At 50.8% G+C, this 16960-nt stretch overlaps 4 protein-coding genes across 4 annotated transcripts; 3 read left to right on the forward strand and 1 right to left on the reverse strand.

The window, feature by feature from the left end:
• Positions 1 to 124: 124 nt before the first annotated feature.
• PV10_00893 (uncharacterized protein) lies at positions 125 to 2107 on the forward strand. The gene has a single exon (XM_016365027.1). The coding sequence runs from the start codon at positions 509 to 511 to the stop codon at positions 1703 to 1705; it is 1197 nt and encodes a 398-aa protein (XP_016228676.1). The 5' UTR covers positions 125 to 508; the 3' UTR covers positions 1706 to 2107.
• A 153-nt stretch (positions 2108 to 2260) lies between these two features.
• PV10_00894 (replication factor C subunit 5) lies at positions 2261 to 4776 on the forward strand (the record flags this gene model as incomplete). The annotated part of the gene is made up of 3 exons (XM_016365028.1): positions 2261 to 2814; positions 2865 to 3126; positions 3799 to 4776. The coding sequence occupies 3 exons, from the start codon at positions 2261 to 2263 to the stop codon at positions 4774 to 4776; spliced, it is 1794 nt and encodes a 597-aa protein (XP_016228677.1).
• A 412-nt stretch (positions 4777 to 5188) lies between these two features.
• On the reverse strand, positions 5189 to 10126 carry PV10_00895 (uncharacterized protein). The gene is made up of 5 exons (XM_016365029.1): positions 9689 to 10126; positions 9607 to 9635; positions 9471 to 9516; positions 7945 to 9416; positions 5189 to 7891 (listed from the first exon to the last, which is right to left on the reverse strand). The coding sequence occupies exons 1-5, from the start codon at positions 9830 to 9832 to the stop codon at positions 5347 to 5349; spliced, it is 4236 nt and encodes a 1411-aa protein (XP_016228678.1). The 5' UTR covers positions 9833 to 10126; the 3' UTR covers positions 5189 to 5346.
• A 2124-nt stretch (positions 10127 to 12250) lies between these two features.
• Positions 12251 to 16349, forward strand: PV10_00896 (uncharacterized protein). The gene has a single exon (XM_016365030.1). It carries the CDS (start codon positions 12876 to 12878, stop codon positions 16173 to 16175), a length of 3300 nt encoding a protein of 1099 aa, XP_016228679.1. The 5' UTR covers positions 12251 to 12875; the 3' UTR covers positions 16176 to 16349.
• Positions 16350 to 16960: the final 611 nt, after the last annotated feature.

Raw genomic sequence — 16960 nt, forward strand, 5'->3', positions numbered from 1 at the left:
ATTCGCGAAGTCTGTCTTCCGTCACGTGACCTTGGTTTTCTCCGCCGACGGAGGAAACTGCACAGTATTAACTTGTAATTCCAAGGTCGCTCCTGCCACTTTTCTTGTCGAGAATTGGCCATGGCGATAATAATGGACGCCTAGATATTTCCTCCTACTGCGGTCACCGACCTTCAATTCCTTCCGCTACTTTTCGTGGCACCCTCCCTCGAGCCATCATGCCACCTCACACTTAACATCCCTACTATCGACACAAAGAACGTGTACTTATGATTATCTTTTCTCACACCTGAACAGTTCCCTCAACTCTTCTGTCCTGACTCTCTTCAACTAACCAACCAGTCTCGTGCCTTTGCTCCGTCTGAGCCTCTATTCTGACTCGCTGACGATCCTCCTCCTAACCTTCCTCTCGAATCTCGACGACAATGTGAATGCATCCGTCGGTCATGACAGAACTCCTGCTTAGCTCCTGAACCTCCCACATTTGCATCTTTATACAATTCCAGTCATGGCGGAGGCAGAAAAGTCCGCATTTGAGCCGGGTCCTCCACCCTCAACCTCTTCATGGACATACCCAACAAGAACATGTCGCCTCTGCCTAGAGGAAGTCGCCGCTACAGTCACTTTGTACCCTCCGGGCCTCCCTATGGCGCTCCAACATCCGGTCGTCGAATACCTCAGCGACAATGAGTATGGGCGACTGTGTAAGCCTTGCAAATGCAAAGGAGGAATGCGATATATCCATGAACTTTGCCTCCGTCGATGTCGAACTGAATCACAACGCCCAGGCGCCATGTGGAAATGCGATCTTTGCGGGTATGAGTTCAACTTTGCCAGATTGACAATGCAGAGATATCTTGGGAGCAAAAAAGTGTCGGGTCTGTTGACCATTCTCTTCATGCTCGCCGTCATGTTCCTTCTCGGCTTTGTCGCTGATCCAATACTCAACCTGTACACTGATCCCTACGAGACGATCATTGGACACGAAGATTTATGGCAGCGGGTCCAAGTCAACCAAGCAAAGGACAAGTTGGGTTCTTGGGGCCAGCACTTTGTCAAAGGCTTGGTATCTATGGGAGTTCTGAGCTTTTTGAGGACAATGCTGTTGAACCCATTCCACTGGTTCAACCTACGAAACTCTGGCCTGGTCGGCGGAAGAGCGTCGGGAAGAGCAACTACCGGTCGTGACAGAGCAGTAAATGTGAGTTGGCTTATGATTGCCATCGGTGTTGTCACTGCTTTCTACCTCTTCTATCAGTGGGTGCAGATCATCATTGGCCGTTATCTCCAGCGGCTAGGGAACAACATTGTTGACACCCAACTGCCCGATGACGATGAGGACCTGAAGCCTCCATCAAACTTCAAATTTGAAGAAAGCTATCCAGAGTTGGCTGCCAAGTTTTCCAACCCCGGTACAACGTCTCGCGGTGACCCTGTGCCAAGTGCAGAGGCGGTCTCTTCCGAGAAAGTATTTGATGGGTCACCCAGTTCGAACTTGCAGACAGATGCTGAAGAAGTCAGCTCTGAACCCAAAATCACCCACCGGCAAGGGTTCGGACAGGAGATTCCGATTATTGAAGACAGATCGATCGCAGGTCAGCTGTCTGTCGAGGACGCTCCGCCAGTCCCCAATCCGTCCTCCACCGGGCATAGCTCTTCTGTTCAAGTGGCTCACAGCCAAGGCTGGTCATTCAACCATCTCTGATCTTTAGGCGGACCACCAACGCTACTAGGGAGAGAAGATGCTGATAGCAGAGTGTATGGTCGTCAAAAAATCGCCAAAACTTAAGTTGTCACATCCAGATCGGTGAAGTGCCAATTAGTCAATGCGCGAAGAGCAAAAGCATTCCTCATGAAATGTCTCGGGCGTTATGCATTGAGGCTGTCGAAAGTGGTTTGCAGAGTCAGAACTGCTCCATGGATGCAGAGAAGTTGTCCGTATCATCTGCACTGGATTGCATCTGGCAAATACATGACTGAATTGTAAAACTTTGCGGTGTCTCTGTTTCATCCTTCTTTTCCCGTCCTATTCCAGAGGTCATGTCACACAGCGTCAGTTGTTCTTGCGACGGATGAAGTGTTTACTTGGTCGACGAAACGTGTCATGTTGCAAGGAAGGTGAGGTCGTGAGTCGAGTCTGCATGATATGAATGGTGCCTTCCTCGTTTTCAAGGTAGGCCATTGTGCCTGAACGTCGACTTCCAGCATCGTCTCGTGATTTTGCTCTGTAAGTTCTCTGCTCGACTCTCTGCCCATCACCATGGCCAGCCCAATTCAAGCCCAGGATTCCGAGATGCTCGAATTGGCATCTGTATGCTCTCAATGGCTCGAACGTGATATCGATATGGACGAGTTCTCGGTCGATGGAATTCCAGATGCTGTATCCTCAGACTCGGGGATGGGCGACCACATCACTACTCCAGAGTCCAGCAGGTCGCTGTCGACAGCCGTGACAAGTCCCTTTGCTCTTTCTGGGAACAGTAAAGGCCCAGACCAAGCTACTGAACAGTTCATGCAACGCCTCGAACGTGCAGATCTACCCTCAATCTCCAAAAAAGCGTTCGGGGACCTCGCATGCGACATCGAGAGTCTTGCGGCATTGTTGTCGTTTGGCGATCGGACCAGTCCATCACTTCGAAGCGACATCCAAAACCATATTGGCAGTGTACAGTCTCGATTGAGTGATGCTCTGAAGAAGGTGCAGGCTCAGATCAATCAAATTGACGGATTGAAGTCATTGGCTCCTTTTAACGTTGTTCCTAAGCCCGAGGACCTCTGGTGCAACTATCGACAGAAAGCATTTCTCATTCTAAGGTCAGTGCATCAATCGGCAGATGGCGGGCGGGCAATGACTCGTACACTAGGAACACGTCACTCCCTTGTGTCACCGAAGGTCGATTGATCCGACAGTTGGCATTCTTGTTCAACGACCAAGTCTACATCCCTTTCCTACAAAGCTTGCAGCAAAACAGGTTTCATGCCGACGTGGAGGATGGTGTTAACAAGACATATGACACTATGCTTCGCCTGCTCACAGGCTACAAACGTTGGTGTCGAGAAATGAAGGACATTAGGAAGAATCATATGCTACCCGTGCTGAGGGCCATACTCGATTCACCGGCTCTGGTACAGAATATAGTGGAATTTGAGGCAAACATAGAGGCGACGAAGGCTGTAACCCGAGAAACTTGTTCACTTTCCAAAGGAGCAATGGGCGGGGTCATGGCAAGCCAATACACGCCGAGAGGCCCTGATGCAGCAGAAACCCATTGATGAAAAGGCAGATTATAGAGCACAACAAAGGATGTTGTCCAAGTCGACTACTCTATCGGCCTATGTCTCATCCACGACGATATGAGTATGGTGATGCTAGAGTAAAGTTTGCAGCTGACTTCGAGACCATTACACATAAATGGTGCGTTGATGCCAGGTACCGTACCTCTGTCGGAAGTGAATGGATGTGTTCTGTGGGCGCCGCAGCCAAAGAATGTGTTACGTCATCATGCACTTTACGCGCCTCGAAATTCACGCGTCGTCCTCAAATTCATTCCACATTGATGACAACTCGTACATGGCTTGACAAGACCACATCTTCGCAACCCACTCATAAGGTTCCCGTAATGGCTCTTCTCGTCGACAAACTACGGCCTCGTTCGCTCGATGCTCTCACATTCCACCCTGACTTGTCAGAACGGTTATCTGCTTTGGTGCGACTCCCCCATCATCCTATTCACACACATCTCGGTCTCCCGGGACCAACGACATACATTCTCACAGAGATCCTAACACATTGCACAGGCCTCATCACCCGATTTCCCCCACCTTCTCTTCTATGGACCTAGCGGTGCCGGCAAAAAGACGCGAATCCTCGCCACCCTGCGTGCCCTGTATGGATCTGGAGCTGAAAAGATCAAAATCGACGCTCGCGTCTTCACAACCAGCTCGAACCGCAAAATCGAATTCAACGTTGTCTCATCCGTCTACCACCTCGAAATCACACCTTCAGACGTGGGCAACTACGACCGCTTGGTGATCCAGGATCTATTGAAAGAAGTCGCGCAGACCCAACAGGTGGATTTGACCGCCAAACAGCGCTTCAAAGTCGTGGTCATCAACGAAGCCGATGGACTCAGTCGGGACGCCCAAGCGGCACTACGTCGTACGATGGAGAAATACAGCAACAACGTACGACTGATTCTGGTGGCTAACAGCACAGCCGGCATCATCGCGCCCATCCGATCACGAACCCTCCTGATCCGAGTCGCTGCCCCTTCCGAGGCCGACATTTGCGACGCGCTGGCCAAAGCCGCCAAAAAGGAAAACTGGAAAGCCATACCCGCACTCAACGCCCGTATTGCCAGGGATTCAGGGCGGAACCTGCGCAAGGCGCTGCTCATGTTCGAGGCTGTCTATGCCCAACACCCTGAACCCAGCGAAAAGACCCCGATTCCACCACCGGACTGGGAAGCCTTGATCGACCAGATCGCGGGCGACATTGTGCGCGAACGCAGTCCCAATATGATTCTACAGACTCGTCAGAAACTCTACGACCTGCTCACACATTGTATCCCTGCCACCGTCATCCTCAAAACCCTGTGTTGGCGTCTGATCGCCAGACCTGAGGTCGACGATACCCTCAAGGCTAATATCGCTCGTTGGGCCAGCTTCTATGAGCATCGTATCAAGTTAGGGAGCAAGGTCATCTTCCATCTGGAAGCTTTTGTTGCCAAGTTTATGCGGATCTTCGAGGGGTCGCTCGTTGGGATGGATTTTTAGCTTCTTTCCCAAGGCATCTTGAGACTGTCACTCACCAGGAGATGGCATATGTATCCAGGCAGCGGCCGATCGGGGTTGCAAGGAGGGTGGAAAAGGCTGCATGATAGGTTGTTGTGTCAGACACGTTATATCGGAGACACCGAGCATGGCGTTATGGGAGCTTGGTACGGTCTTCTACACGGAAATGTGCAACCTAACCACGAGCCTCGTGCACAAATTGAGCTCTTGTGCTTCTGCATTAGGTAGAAATGACACGGAGCCTCGAATCCAAGGTGCGAGATCATCAAACGAGAATAATGACTTCGTTTCTGTGGGTATCCTGAAGGAAAATCTCTAGAGCTCATGTTGACCATGACTACCTTTTCAACTCCAAGCCCTTGTTTCATTCCGCGACATGATGTCTTTGACCTGCTTGATTTCCTCACACCACCTGTCACAAGTTTCCTCGAATGAACCTAGACTATCCCAAGCCAAAAATTCGTAAAGACGTTAGCAATTTCGCATCCTAGTTCGTGTCATCGGCGTCAATGTTCATTCAATCATTTTTGCCACATGAGTAACGTCAATGCTCTAAAGCTCCATATCGTCGACAGAAGAGCCATTCTCTTCGTTACTCTGGCTGTCAGGTTTGTCTCGTTTTCGTTTCCGATGGTCTTCTTCGGCCAGCTTCTTGACAGCCCTCCGTGCAGCGCGACACTCGGCCTCTTCTTTACACGAGGCTCCTCTGCAACGCGCCAACAGCTCGTCTCCCACCATCGCCTTGCATTGCCAGCCTTGAGTCTTTGTTTTTCGGGACTCGAGATTCGTGCCAGTAGACATCATCGAAAAGGCTTGCTGCGGGTGATTCGCATCAATGTCAACCTCGCTTGCATACCTGTCGACGAGTTGTAGATAGCCTATCTTCTCCAACATGGATACACACGGCATCAAGTCTCCACCAGCGTCGACGAAAATAGCTCCGAGTATCGATTCGATCATATCAGAATACCATTTGGGCGCATTGAGGTGAAGCAGCTTTCCCCAAGGGAAGGTTTTGCCATGCATGAGATGGTCAAGGATCCGGTTTTGCGTCTTCAACAAACGTTCCAATGTGACGTTGCAACGTTCTGCTGATTCGCGACTTCCTACTCGCTGGATATAGTCTGGCAAATAGACAATCTTGGGGTCCTCGGCATACGTTGTCTTCTTAGTATGTGGGTTTGTGTTGAGGCGCATCGTAGTCTCCACGCGTTTCGTCTGCAGGGCGAAGAAGGCAAGCGTGGAATGGGAAACCAGGGCATGTCGGCGCTTTGACATCTGTGCTGGATCCATCTTCTGTGGGCTGTCATAAAGCCTCGCCTTTACTACCATGTCAAGCACAGCGTCCCCGAGGAATTCTAGCCGATCGTATGACTCGACTCCTGTTCCATACGCAGAATGCGTCAGAGCTTCTGCTAAGAAGCCCGGTCGTTGGAACTCATAACCAATCATGGACTCCACGAAGCTCAGTGTATGTCGATCTCGAATAGTAGAGGCCGAAGGTGGATCGAAACGTGCGATGTTTGCTTTGGGGGAGGCCCAAGATATTTCAGGCAGGAAAAACTTCAAAGCCGACAAACAACTTTCCTCAGAGACGCCTTGTGCTGCTCCGTCTGTGTATGCAGCACCAATCAGCGCTTCAACAACGTCTGCGAGTGTTTTTGATGAAAGATTCTTAATCTTTGGGCCTCCACCAGGTGGCAAAGTTTGAGGCACGCCAGCTCTCCAACTTCGTGCCTTGAATGCGTGGCGGGTGATGTGCTTATCCAAACCAAGTTCTCTAGTCACCCGCTGCAATCGAGCATTCGTGACGATTCGGCTCGCGAATACTGTGAGTTGACTCTCGGGATGATGAGGATGGTCAACAAAGACCTGGACAGCAGTGAAGTATTTCAGCAGACTGTCTCCAAGAAACTCTAGGCGTTGGTAGTTGCTGATACAAGCAGATGGTGTGGTGAGAGCATCTCGGAGAAGATTGAGATCACGAATAGGTAGGCCTGCCAGTGGTCCTTGCCGCGCGTCCAAAGTCCGTAGTGCGATTTCCACCATGTGTGTGATGGAGGGTGCTAGTAACATGATTCGTGCATATTCAGCTCGTAGATTGAGAATGTAACATTCTTCAATTGCCGCAGCCTTCTTAACTTTGGATCTTCGGCCGTGGTCAAGCGGTTCCGCAGCTGAAAGGTGATTGAGTCGTTTGGACAGGGGAGTCGTCTTAATGCTATCACCGTTTTCCACGGCATCGGGCTGGATCTGAGACTGAGATGGTTGGTATATCTCGGGAATCCCACCTCGGTGTCTCGAGATCAGATACTCACGGCACTTGTCATTCTCGTCAAAATGAGCGTCGGCGAATTGCACATATCCTGAATTCTGTTGATACCATTGTTCAAGCGCATCAACTGGAAGGTCGGGTATGAGTAGTAATGGCACTTGTCCTGCTGTGATTTCCTTTAGCCTTCGGCTCATGATGGTATTCAATAAAAGGAAGCTGATCTGTTGAGCGAGCAAGGTCGGACACCCCAAAAGTTCTTTTCCAGCTTCGATCGTCACCTGAAGTTGTTCATTAGAGGTCTCCCAGAGAGTAAACGTCGTTTCTTGGAGGCTTTTGGGAAGGATCAAGACCATCGTCGGATAGGGTCGAGCCATGCTCTGGACTCGCAGTCTGTGAGCATAGACAGAAGCAGACTGCTTGAGCTCGAGAGCAACATCTGGCCAGGGGTCGTATTGAACTTGAACGGTGTAGACGCTTTCACGCTTCTCAATGTTGTCATCTCGAACGTTTTGCTCGTCTTTATCAATCGCTGCTTTATCAGGAAGGAGGTTATGCGAGAGCAGTCCTTTGGCGTAGAGTAATTTGTACGCCTGAAAGGCTGCATCACGACGCGCCATCTTTTCTGTCTTCCAGGCAAGTTTTGACGACACGGGATACTGAGCAACGTTGAGAGACAAGGGCAAGTGCACAAATGCGCGTTTGCCATCCTGGGACTCTTCGATGCGGTATACTGGATTTTTGAGATCATCGTCATCCTTGCGGCTCCACATGTGGCAGAATCGCTGCAGGCGACTGACAGCGTTATCGTAAGTCAGTGTGCCACTGAAGGGCTGGTCAGCATTTAATGGGACAAGTAGTGGGAACGTAAAGCTCACCCGTTAGGACCTGAAACCCGAAATATCTCGGCTCCAGCTTCATCTTCAGGCTCGCTCGCGAGACATTCTTGGACGGCCCGATCTGCATCTGCACATGCTCGCTTCATTTCTTCTTCAATTATAGCCCAGCTGAGAATTTTACCTGAAGTATAGTCTGTGGCGCGGAATAAGACAAACTTTGACATCCGGTGCCGAGCCCTGCCCCTGCTCTGGATGTAACTACGAATATTGGCGGGCTCATCAAAGCAAATGACCAGATTCATAGCTGGGACGTCGACACCTTCTTCCATCACGGATGTTGCGACGCAGAGGTTGAGCTCGCCTCGTCTAAAGTCTTCCAATCGTTTGTTTTGACCTTGGAGGTGGGCGAGATCCATAAAAGAAGAGTGAGCTCCATTTGCGCACCCTACGAACGAGAAAGCGTGGTAGTCTGTCGTTAAGGGATGACAATTGATGAGTTGAGAGAGTGCCCACGCCGTAGATCTTGTCTTGACAAATACCAGAACACGCACTGCGGGACTGTAGGAATCCTTCAGAAATTGAACCAGGCGATTCACCTTGTCTGAGCAGTCCGTTGATTCAAGAGTAGAGAGTAAGGCCTCTGGTATAGCTGCACGGATTGGATCAAGAGACGTGTTGACAAAGCGCATGGCTTGATTTGGTTTGGAAGAAGCGGCTTTTGTAGTCTCGATATCCAGCAATCGAGCTTTTTTCAAGCAGGCGACAATGAATTGTTGAGCGGCCCAGGTACCGAGCTCTGAATTCAAGTTACCGGCAGACAGCGCAAAGGAGCAAATGTCCTCTATGGTGGGGGTCCGACCTTTTCTCAAGTACTTCTCAACCTTCGAGCGAGATTCGGGGTCTGTTTTTTGACGTAGATTTATCATATGTGGATCATCGTCCACCTGAAGATCCTTGGATATGTTTTCCAGGATGAGAAGAGGTCCTTGTGGAGGCATTGATAGGGGAATAAAAGCGATCTTCTCGAGAGAGGGCATGTTAACAAAGGCAGAATAATCCTCCGCTTGTATTGTCGGTGTGACGCATCGAGCATTCAAATTGGCTTCCAAAGTTTTCAACTCGACGGTGCTCTTCCGGGACACAGGGCTTGCAGATAGGGCAAGGATATGTGGCCGCTGTACTTGGGGATCTGAAGCCTCCATGGTGTGATAGTGCCTCGTCATCATGGTATTCAAAGGATTCCCACCAAAGCAGTGGTGGGCCTCGTCAACAACGATCAAAGAGAAGTTAGAGAGAGCTAAAAAGCCACTATCCAGAGCGTCGAGCAGGATTTGAGGGGTGGAGATGATGGTATTGATGTTGAGAAGAGCTCTATCCCAGGTAGACTGATCCCAGTAATCAGCATTGTCCTGGCCAGTGACAAGTCTGAAGTTGAAGGCAGGGAGTTGCTGAGAGAGGAAAGAATGTTGCTGAATAGCCAGAACCACACTAGGTGCAGTGAACCAGACAAGCTATGCCGAAGAGTTGTCAGTAATTGATTGTCTGGGATATGAAGAGCCACCCACCTTGTCCACAGACTTTTGAAGCTCTGCTTCTATACGAAGTTTGGCACTTTTTCAGCAGTGGCATGTCAGTATGTGTGTGACAAAACATGACATCAAGTGCGGGCGCGATTTGCGAGGTGTAGAAGAAGTAACCTACATTTGGGTCTTGCCGCTACCAGTGGCCAGCTGTAGAAGGGTCAGAACAGGGACATCTTCTGCGGGACAGTAATCAATCTTACCATTGCAATGATGTTCTCCCTCATGCTCCTCTCAAATATTTCGATCTGATAGGCACGAGACTGAAGTGGGGGCGAAGATATTTGGTCCTCATCCTCACTGGATGTGCCGGACCAATTAAGGAAATCTTCAGTGCTCGAAGACATATTGAATTGATAAGCCAAGGAAGGTAAAGGTTCACATAGTTCAAAGACAGGAGGCCCGTAGCGCAGGTAGAACAGAGGTAGAGAAGTCTGTAAATCCAGAGCAAATGAGATTTTGCGAAGCAGTGGTGTTTATTGACATATTCATGGAACTGGTTAGGCAGAAGGTAGTTCACTGTAAAGGCATGTGCCTAGTGCAGTCGCAGACGCAGACGCAGACGCAGTCGTGGAGCGCGACGTGCGTGCGAATGTCTAGTAACAACATTCTGTACCAACAGAAAAGGCGAAGACCTTCAAATGGAAGTGAGTGATGTGAGGTAGTGAAGTCAAGATGCCAGCAGTGAATTGCGATGTTACACAGTCCTCTGGGGTCGGGGGATAGATTTTCCGGCTTGAGCTGCGCGAGAGGAAGGCACAGGATGACTTTGGGAAGATGAGGCCAGCCATGATGGACTGGGCAACTTCAATGTGCATGACATTGGACTATGTCCTACATATGTACTTTGTTTCCTTTGGACTGATGATTAGATGATAATAAATACATTACAGGCGAGGATAGAATATTGTAGTGGTAGAGCGTAAGAAGAGGTCATGTAGTCACGTGTTGAGATAAGGTTAGACGGACGGGAGCAGCCGTCACATGTTCAACAAAGGAGTGCTCAGCCTTGTCTACCACGTGATATGCACACCAGTCTGATTACTTCTGAATCCGACTGAAATACCATTTCTTGCCTAATGAAAAGATGCAGATTGAGACACTAATGCCTATCATGGCCCGTGCGGGCCTCAGAGATCGAGTAGGTGGAGAGAAAAGGCACAAATCTAGTGTACCAAGAGTGAGAGTTCCTGTCTGTCTTTCTACCAAAAAGTAACTACCCGCGGGCAAGATGGTCGCACAGGGCGACAAAATCTGGCTTTTTGCAGAAATATTGGCCTGTATGACCCGCAGATATTCCTCATCTTTCAGTCCAGAATTTTACAGAAAGCGCCTTTAATTGCGACGTCGTCGTGTGTCTGTAAGTCAAGGTGCTACTAACATCTCATCTTCAGATTGACTGATGAACCCTCTGCACAGATCCAACATGACGGAGCCTTCTTCACGGCAAGTTGTGATCTGCGACCCAGATCAATCATGGCCAGAGCGGTTCAGTGAAATCTCAGCCAACCTCAAGAAATATCTCTCAGCCGGAGCGGCATCATACAAAACGATCGAGCACATTGGTTCGACAGCAGTGCCAGGCCTTCCCGCAAAAGATAACATCGACATCATCATCATAGTTGCAAATGCGCATGACGCCAAGAGTGTTGTAGATGTCCTTCTCCACGAGGCACCAGCAGACAATCACTACGTCCCCATTGGCGATGGCGGTATCCGAGGTCGCATCAGTCTGAAACATTGTCCTCGGGATCTTGAGAAGGACCAAAGTGTCTACATTCTCTGTGAAGACAATCCTGACTCAATGCTGATGGCACGTGGACACCGTGCTCTCCGGGACACACTTCGCGCACCAGAACACAAGCGGCTCAAGGATGAATACGGCAAGACGAAGATCGAACTTGCCAAAACAAGCACCTCAGGTCTAGAATATGGACGGAGAAAAACCCCGATTATCCACAAAATCCTGAGAGTTGCTGGTTGGACCGACGAAGACATTATTGCCGAACAAGCTCTAGATCAAAGAGTCTCCTGGGATGATGACCTACCGTACTAAGCTCGGCTTCTTATGTCAAGAGTACATTGCCGTGGCTGGGGAAGAGGATATTTGCAATTTTAGGGAGTGTCAGAGCATGACCCCTATTCTTCGAACTTACTTTTGGATCCAATCAGCGGCGATGGAAAGATAAATCGGAGATGCAGATTGGCGCCTAGTGCACGGCAACAAGAGCTCAGTGTCATGGTTGAGGTGACTTTTGGTATTGATCTCTTGTTCATAGGAGACAACACGTGACTTCAGTCATGTCAGGTGACGGATGACTTTTGGGCTGGAGCATACAATCCAATATCACCAGCGACTGCATAATTGACGAGATCACAGAGGCCAAGAATGGCATACGGGGATTCCGGCCAAAAACAAACATTGAGGCTCTATGCTGACAAGAAGACTGATCATACCAATCAAAGAAACTTATGATCCCAAAAACAGACGAGATCCAGCCAATATGGTAGTCATGTGAGATGGCGCCGTCCAATTTTGGAATTGATGCAGATGCACAAGTGCAAATGGAAGGGAAACAATTCAACGGTCGTAAATCGACGAGACTATTGGTGGTGTAATTGTTCCATAAATAGAGCGAATGGAGGGACGAGACTGTGTAAGCGCCGATGTTGAGACGCTATGCGGCGTGGACCAATGAGAGGTGCGTGTTCTTCACCACCTCGCGTGCTCCTCTACCAACCATCGATCATCTTCCTACTCTTCCCGCATACGAGCTTTCGAAGCTGGCGAGAGATGTGAGGCACTATTGATGTCGCTACTGTTGCCTTTTGCTGCGCGTCTCGCCAGACATGTCCAAGACCCTCGTGACGATTGGCTCGAGACCGATGCTCGACCTTGCCGTCAACCATGGACTGCATCTCACGGCTCGGCCAAGGCCATACCCTCCAATCAAGCGTGCGTCGACGTGAATACCCCAGAACAACTGCAAAAAGAGTGCGTGACATGGCAGTTCCTCTCAGAGCCATCATCTATGCACCCGCTGTTGATGAGCGGCAATATTCTTCCTCTCGGCGCTTCGTCTTCCGTCTCCTCTACCACCACCACTGGTCTCATTACCTTGACTGTTCCCGCGCACTCTCCTTGCCTCTTCTCTGCCATCATCGCCGTCGCTGTAGTTGCTGGCCACCTTCAGCTTTCTTTCGTTGCCAGCCTTTGTTGCACCTCTGCTCGTTGACCGTTGACCGGCAACACAATACATCTTGTAATACTGAATCCCTCAACCCATCCCCCACCCGTCGATCGGGCCAACAACTTCCCATCGCGCTCCAAGAGGCGAGACGAGTCATCAAATATCTTAATACGACTGTCGAAGGCTGGGCCACGCAGACATGAGCATTCTTCAACCCACGACATATCAATCTCCACCCCGGCTGGGCCGCGGACGACATCTTAATACTATTTTGGAGGAAAAGGAAGATGCACATCACGCTTCCAAGAGTGACAGTGAAGGGGACAACAGCGACACCACCATCATCGGTCGTCCTGCCGCATGGAATCCTAGCCTCTTTACCGCCAACCCTCGCAAGAGTTCACTGGCCACCACAGCGTATGCTTCCTCGCCCGTTTCGTCATGTGATCCTTCTCCTGCCAGCAGTGCCGGCGAAGGGATCCAGCGCAACTCGGTTCGATCCTCATACACTGGAAGCGATTCAGGAACCGTTTTCAGCGACGACTGCCCCTCGTTGGCCAGCGATCCGACTACCTTTGCCTCCGAGTCTAGCAGGAACAGCCTGGCTAGCAACAGGTCCAGCCGGAACCGATATCCCTCCTTGTTGATCCCCACCGACTCATGGGCATCCATGGATAGTCCGATCAAAGAAATCGCCTACGGCATGTCTCCAGCCACCAAGATCCGCCTGTCCTCCACCGCGCTCTCGTCCCTCTCAAGGGCACTCCCTGCAATAAACGCACCCCCTTCTCTTGGTGACAGTAACAGTACCACTTCCGACTCGCCTTGCATCTCCATCCACAGCGCTCCAGTGACTCCAGACATAAGACAGTTGCAAACCAATGAGGGCCAAGCGTGGGGGACTGTAGTCCCAAGGGATCTTGGAACCCAATCTCTTGAGATCGCTCTGGACGACGGCCACAGTATGATCCTGTCACCGGCCGAGGTATACTCTGCCAACTCCGCCCATGCCTTCTCAGCACTTCGGTCACCTGTCGATTGGAGTGAGATTGTGGTCAGCTTCCCTCAAGTTCCAGGTGCAACTCCGCAGGACATGTCACCCTTGATGCCAACGCTTGACGAGCTAAAGCCCCTCGAGCACAAGCAACCATCCAACGGCTCCGATCTGGGTGTAAGACTGCCATTGGAGGCGCTTCAAACACTCCAACGCATGTCACGACAGAGGGGCTCAGATGATGCTTCGTCATCGTCGGACGAATCACGTCCGTCCAGGAAGGCTGCACAAGGCATGGAAATGCGTCAAGTTTCCGAGGGGGATCCAATAAGTCGCCCGCGAAGTGCTGACGGCGTGACACCGGTGTCCGATTACAGCTTCTCCCAACTCAGTATTCCTTCCCCAGGAGGTTTCTTCTCGTCCTTGCAGAATGGCTCGCGGCATACTTGGTGCCTCAGCAAGCCCAAAGGGCCAAGCATGCCCAATACGGCGACAGCCGAGTTGTTCTACAACCGACCATGGGAAGCGGGTAGCTCTGGCAATGTGGTCGAGACGGTGCTCTCCGTGGAAGACACAAATCAAACCGAGGGCCCTCCAACAGCACGTCAAGCCACATTTGATCTGGCAGAAGTGGCACCGCCCAAGAAAAGGGGTAGCCAGCAATCTGAAGACACTGATCTATATGGGCCGAGCCTCCCCCAACCCGCCTTGCCAGAGCCTCGATCAAGCTTCGAATATGATGAAAAGTACTTTGACGAGCTCAGGCATATTTCTGGGACTAACCTCGACCGCACAGGGTCGTGGTTGGCGGACCAGACAGGATATATGTCTGCGCTGCTTGGTGAAGATTCCAGCAGTGAGTTTGGAGAGGAACCTATCTCGGGGTCACAGGCAGCCCCTGACAATAAAGTTGCTGCCCGACGAACCGTCCAATTTTCTAACGAACCACCAACCGTGGTTGCAACGTCCAAAGAGGATGGCAATAAGGACAGCCCAAGGAGCGAACCAGAAGTGAAGGAGCCCGTTTTTCTTGCCGCATTTCAGCATCTGGCCCGGACTCGGAGAAGCAGAGACGCATTCATTCACTCGACGTCGAGACTTGAAGCCGTTCAAACTGCCAGGGTCGCCATGCCAGAGAAGCACATGACAAATATCCTGGGGCAGCACGTCATGGTTGACCCTTCACGACCGAAATATGCCGGGCCCTTTAGCCAGAACCCTCGACGAACGGGAGTGTTTGAACGGACAGAGGAGCAATTAGCATATGTCAAAGCCGAACGCGAGCAAGCAGCACTAGCGTCAATTGAGCCATCGGGTTGGCAGGTCGATGCACTGCGGTCTTTGTATCATGGCCGCCTGCTGGCATCTACGGAAGCTTGCACAAGGCTGAGAGCAAAGTCCACTGTACCTCTCGATGACCCATCCTGCATTGGGAAGAAAAGAATACGAATCCTCGACTTCGGAGGTACGTCTTCATCGTCATGGGCATGGAGTGCGGCGTTGGAATGGCCGAACGTCAAGATATACACGGTGGTGACCAAACAACAAGCGCAGCTGCAGCGTCCGACAGGCTGCCCCAAGCCTGAAGCACCAGGAAACCACCGCACAGTGTCGGTGCCTCACCTCTGGCAGTTGCCGTTCCGAAGCGGGCATTTTGATGTCATCTCAGCCCGTAGCCTGCACGTGCTCCTGAAGAACAACCCCGTTCCGGGCGTACCAGAAATCGACGAATGGGACATGACACTGAAGGAATGTATGAGAGTGCTGAAACCTGGTGGATACTTGGACTACATGATCATGGACTCGACTATTGCTCACGCCGGCCCACGAGGTGAAGCCATGGGCGTCGAATTTGGATTTGAGCTCCATCGACGAGGCTACGCCCGAGAGGCGGGGAGGAGCTGGTTACGCCGACTGAAGAAGGAGGGATTTGTTGGCGTGAAGCGAGCGTGGATGTTTATGCCAATGGGTCGCAAACCAATCAAAGAACTTGAGGAGCACGTCCATGGCTACACAGGAGGAGTATGGCAAACCTGGCGACAAGGAGCGAAGCCGTTTGTGCCTGCGCCACGACCCATTAGCGAAGTGTCAACCATCAGCAAGATTGTCAAACAGTATATGGATGTGGAAGCGGTCCAGGGCCCTGTGGGCAGTACTCAAGATGTGGCAGATGTGACTGGGTTGCTCGGAGCTCGCATGTGGGAGGAGTGGGTGGTCAAGGTTCGATCCGAGTCGGGCCGGGAACAGAGTCGATGGTTGGAGGGTATCGATGAGATGATTGAGGAAGGAAAGGAACAGGGCTCTGGGTGGAAGGTTCTGATCGGCTGGGCCAGGAAGCCCAAGGCTCCCAGACAGCAGAAAGCGGAACGAGCAGAGATCACGGTGGCGGTTGAAAACTTGGACGAGCTGGACGTGCTTGACGAACTGGACGAACTGGACGATTTGGCCTCGTCAGGGGATGAAACAATGGAGACGGGCATGATCCCGATGTTGATACAAGAATGACGGGGAGGATTGAGATTTGGTGTACGTCGTGGTCATGGCGACTGAACTGGCATACACTTGTGCCAGCGTCGTTCTCAAGACCATGATCAAGCAACTTTCGTTTTGATATCTCATTGGGTAGATCCGGCTTTCCAGTAGCGAGTTAGTGTACAGTCAATGAACATGTTGAGGTACGGATATAGTGGTGCTATCGATAATTGTTTTGGGGTGATTGTGAGACTGAAGATGCTAAAGATGCGTTGGGTTTTGATATTAGGGATATATTTTCTGAAATTGAGGCAAGTGCTACACATTCGAACCTACGGAGTAAGTACTGCGCCCGCTAAAATGTAGCGAATGCGATCAACGGCAGTCTTTCCCTTTGCGCCTGGGAGTTTCAGGGGAAGTCTGAATAGGTACCTACGTAACTGTAGTACTTACCTAGGTCTCTCCCTAATGTTGCCTAGGCACCTCATCTAGCCTTAGGTCCCTACTTACCTACTGTAAATCACCACTGAGATTGCATACCTTACTTACCTACCGGTACCTAGGGTATATGTTATGCGTATTTCTCACTATGTGGAGACCATTCAGCGCCAACGGAACAGACCTCCGGGCTCCTTCGGCCCGACTTAGGTACTCAAGGACGGAGGACAGGCACTGCATCATCGCCCAAAATTTAACAAGAGCCCCTCTTCTCATCTTCTACTGCCCCTCTCTCCCCAATAGGTAAACGGCGATGCTTTACCCGTCGCGTAAACATTGCTTTGATGACCATCTCTTCGCAGCACTCTTATTTTGGAAAG

The sequence above is a fragment of the Exophiala mesophila genome (assembly GCF_000836275.1).
Source record: "Exophiala mesophila strain CBS 40295 unplaced genomic scaffold supercont1.1, whole genome shotgun sequence".
NCBI classification, from domain to species: Eukaryota; Fungi; Ascomycota; class Eurotiomycetes; order Chaetothyriales; family Herpotrichiellaceae; genus Exophiala; species Exophiala mesophila.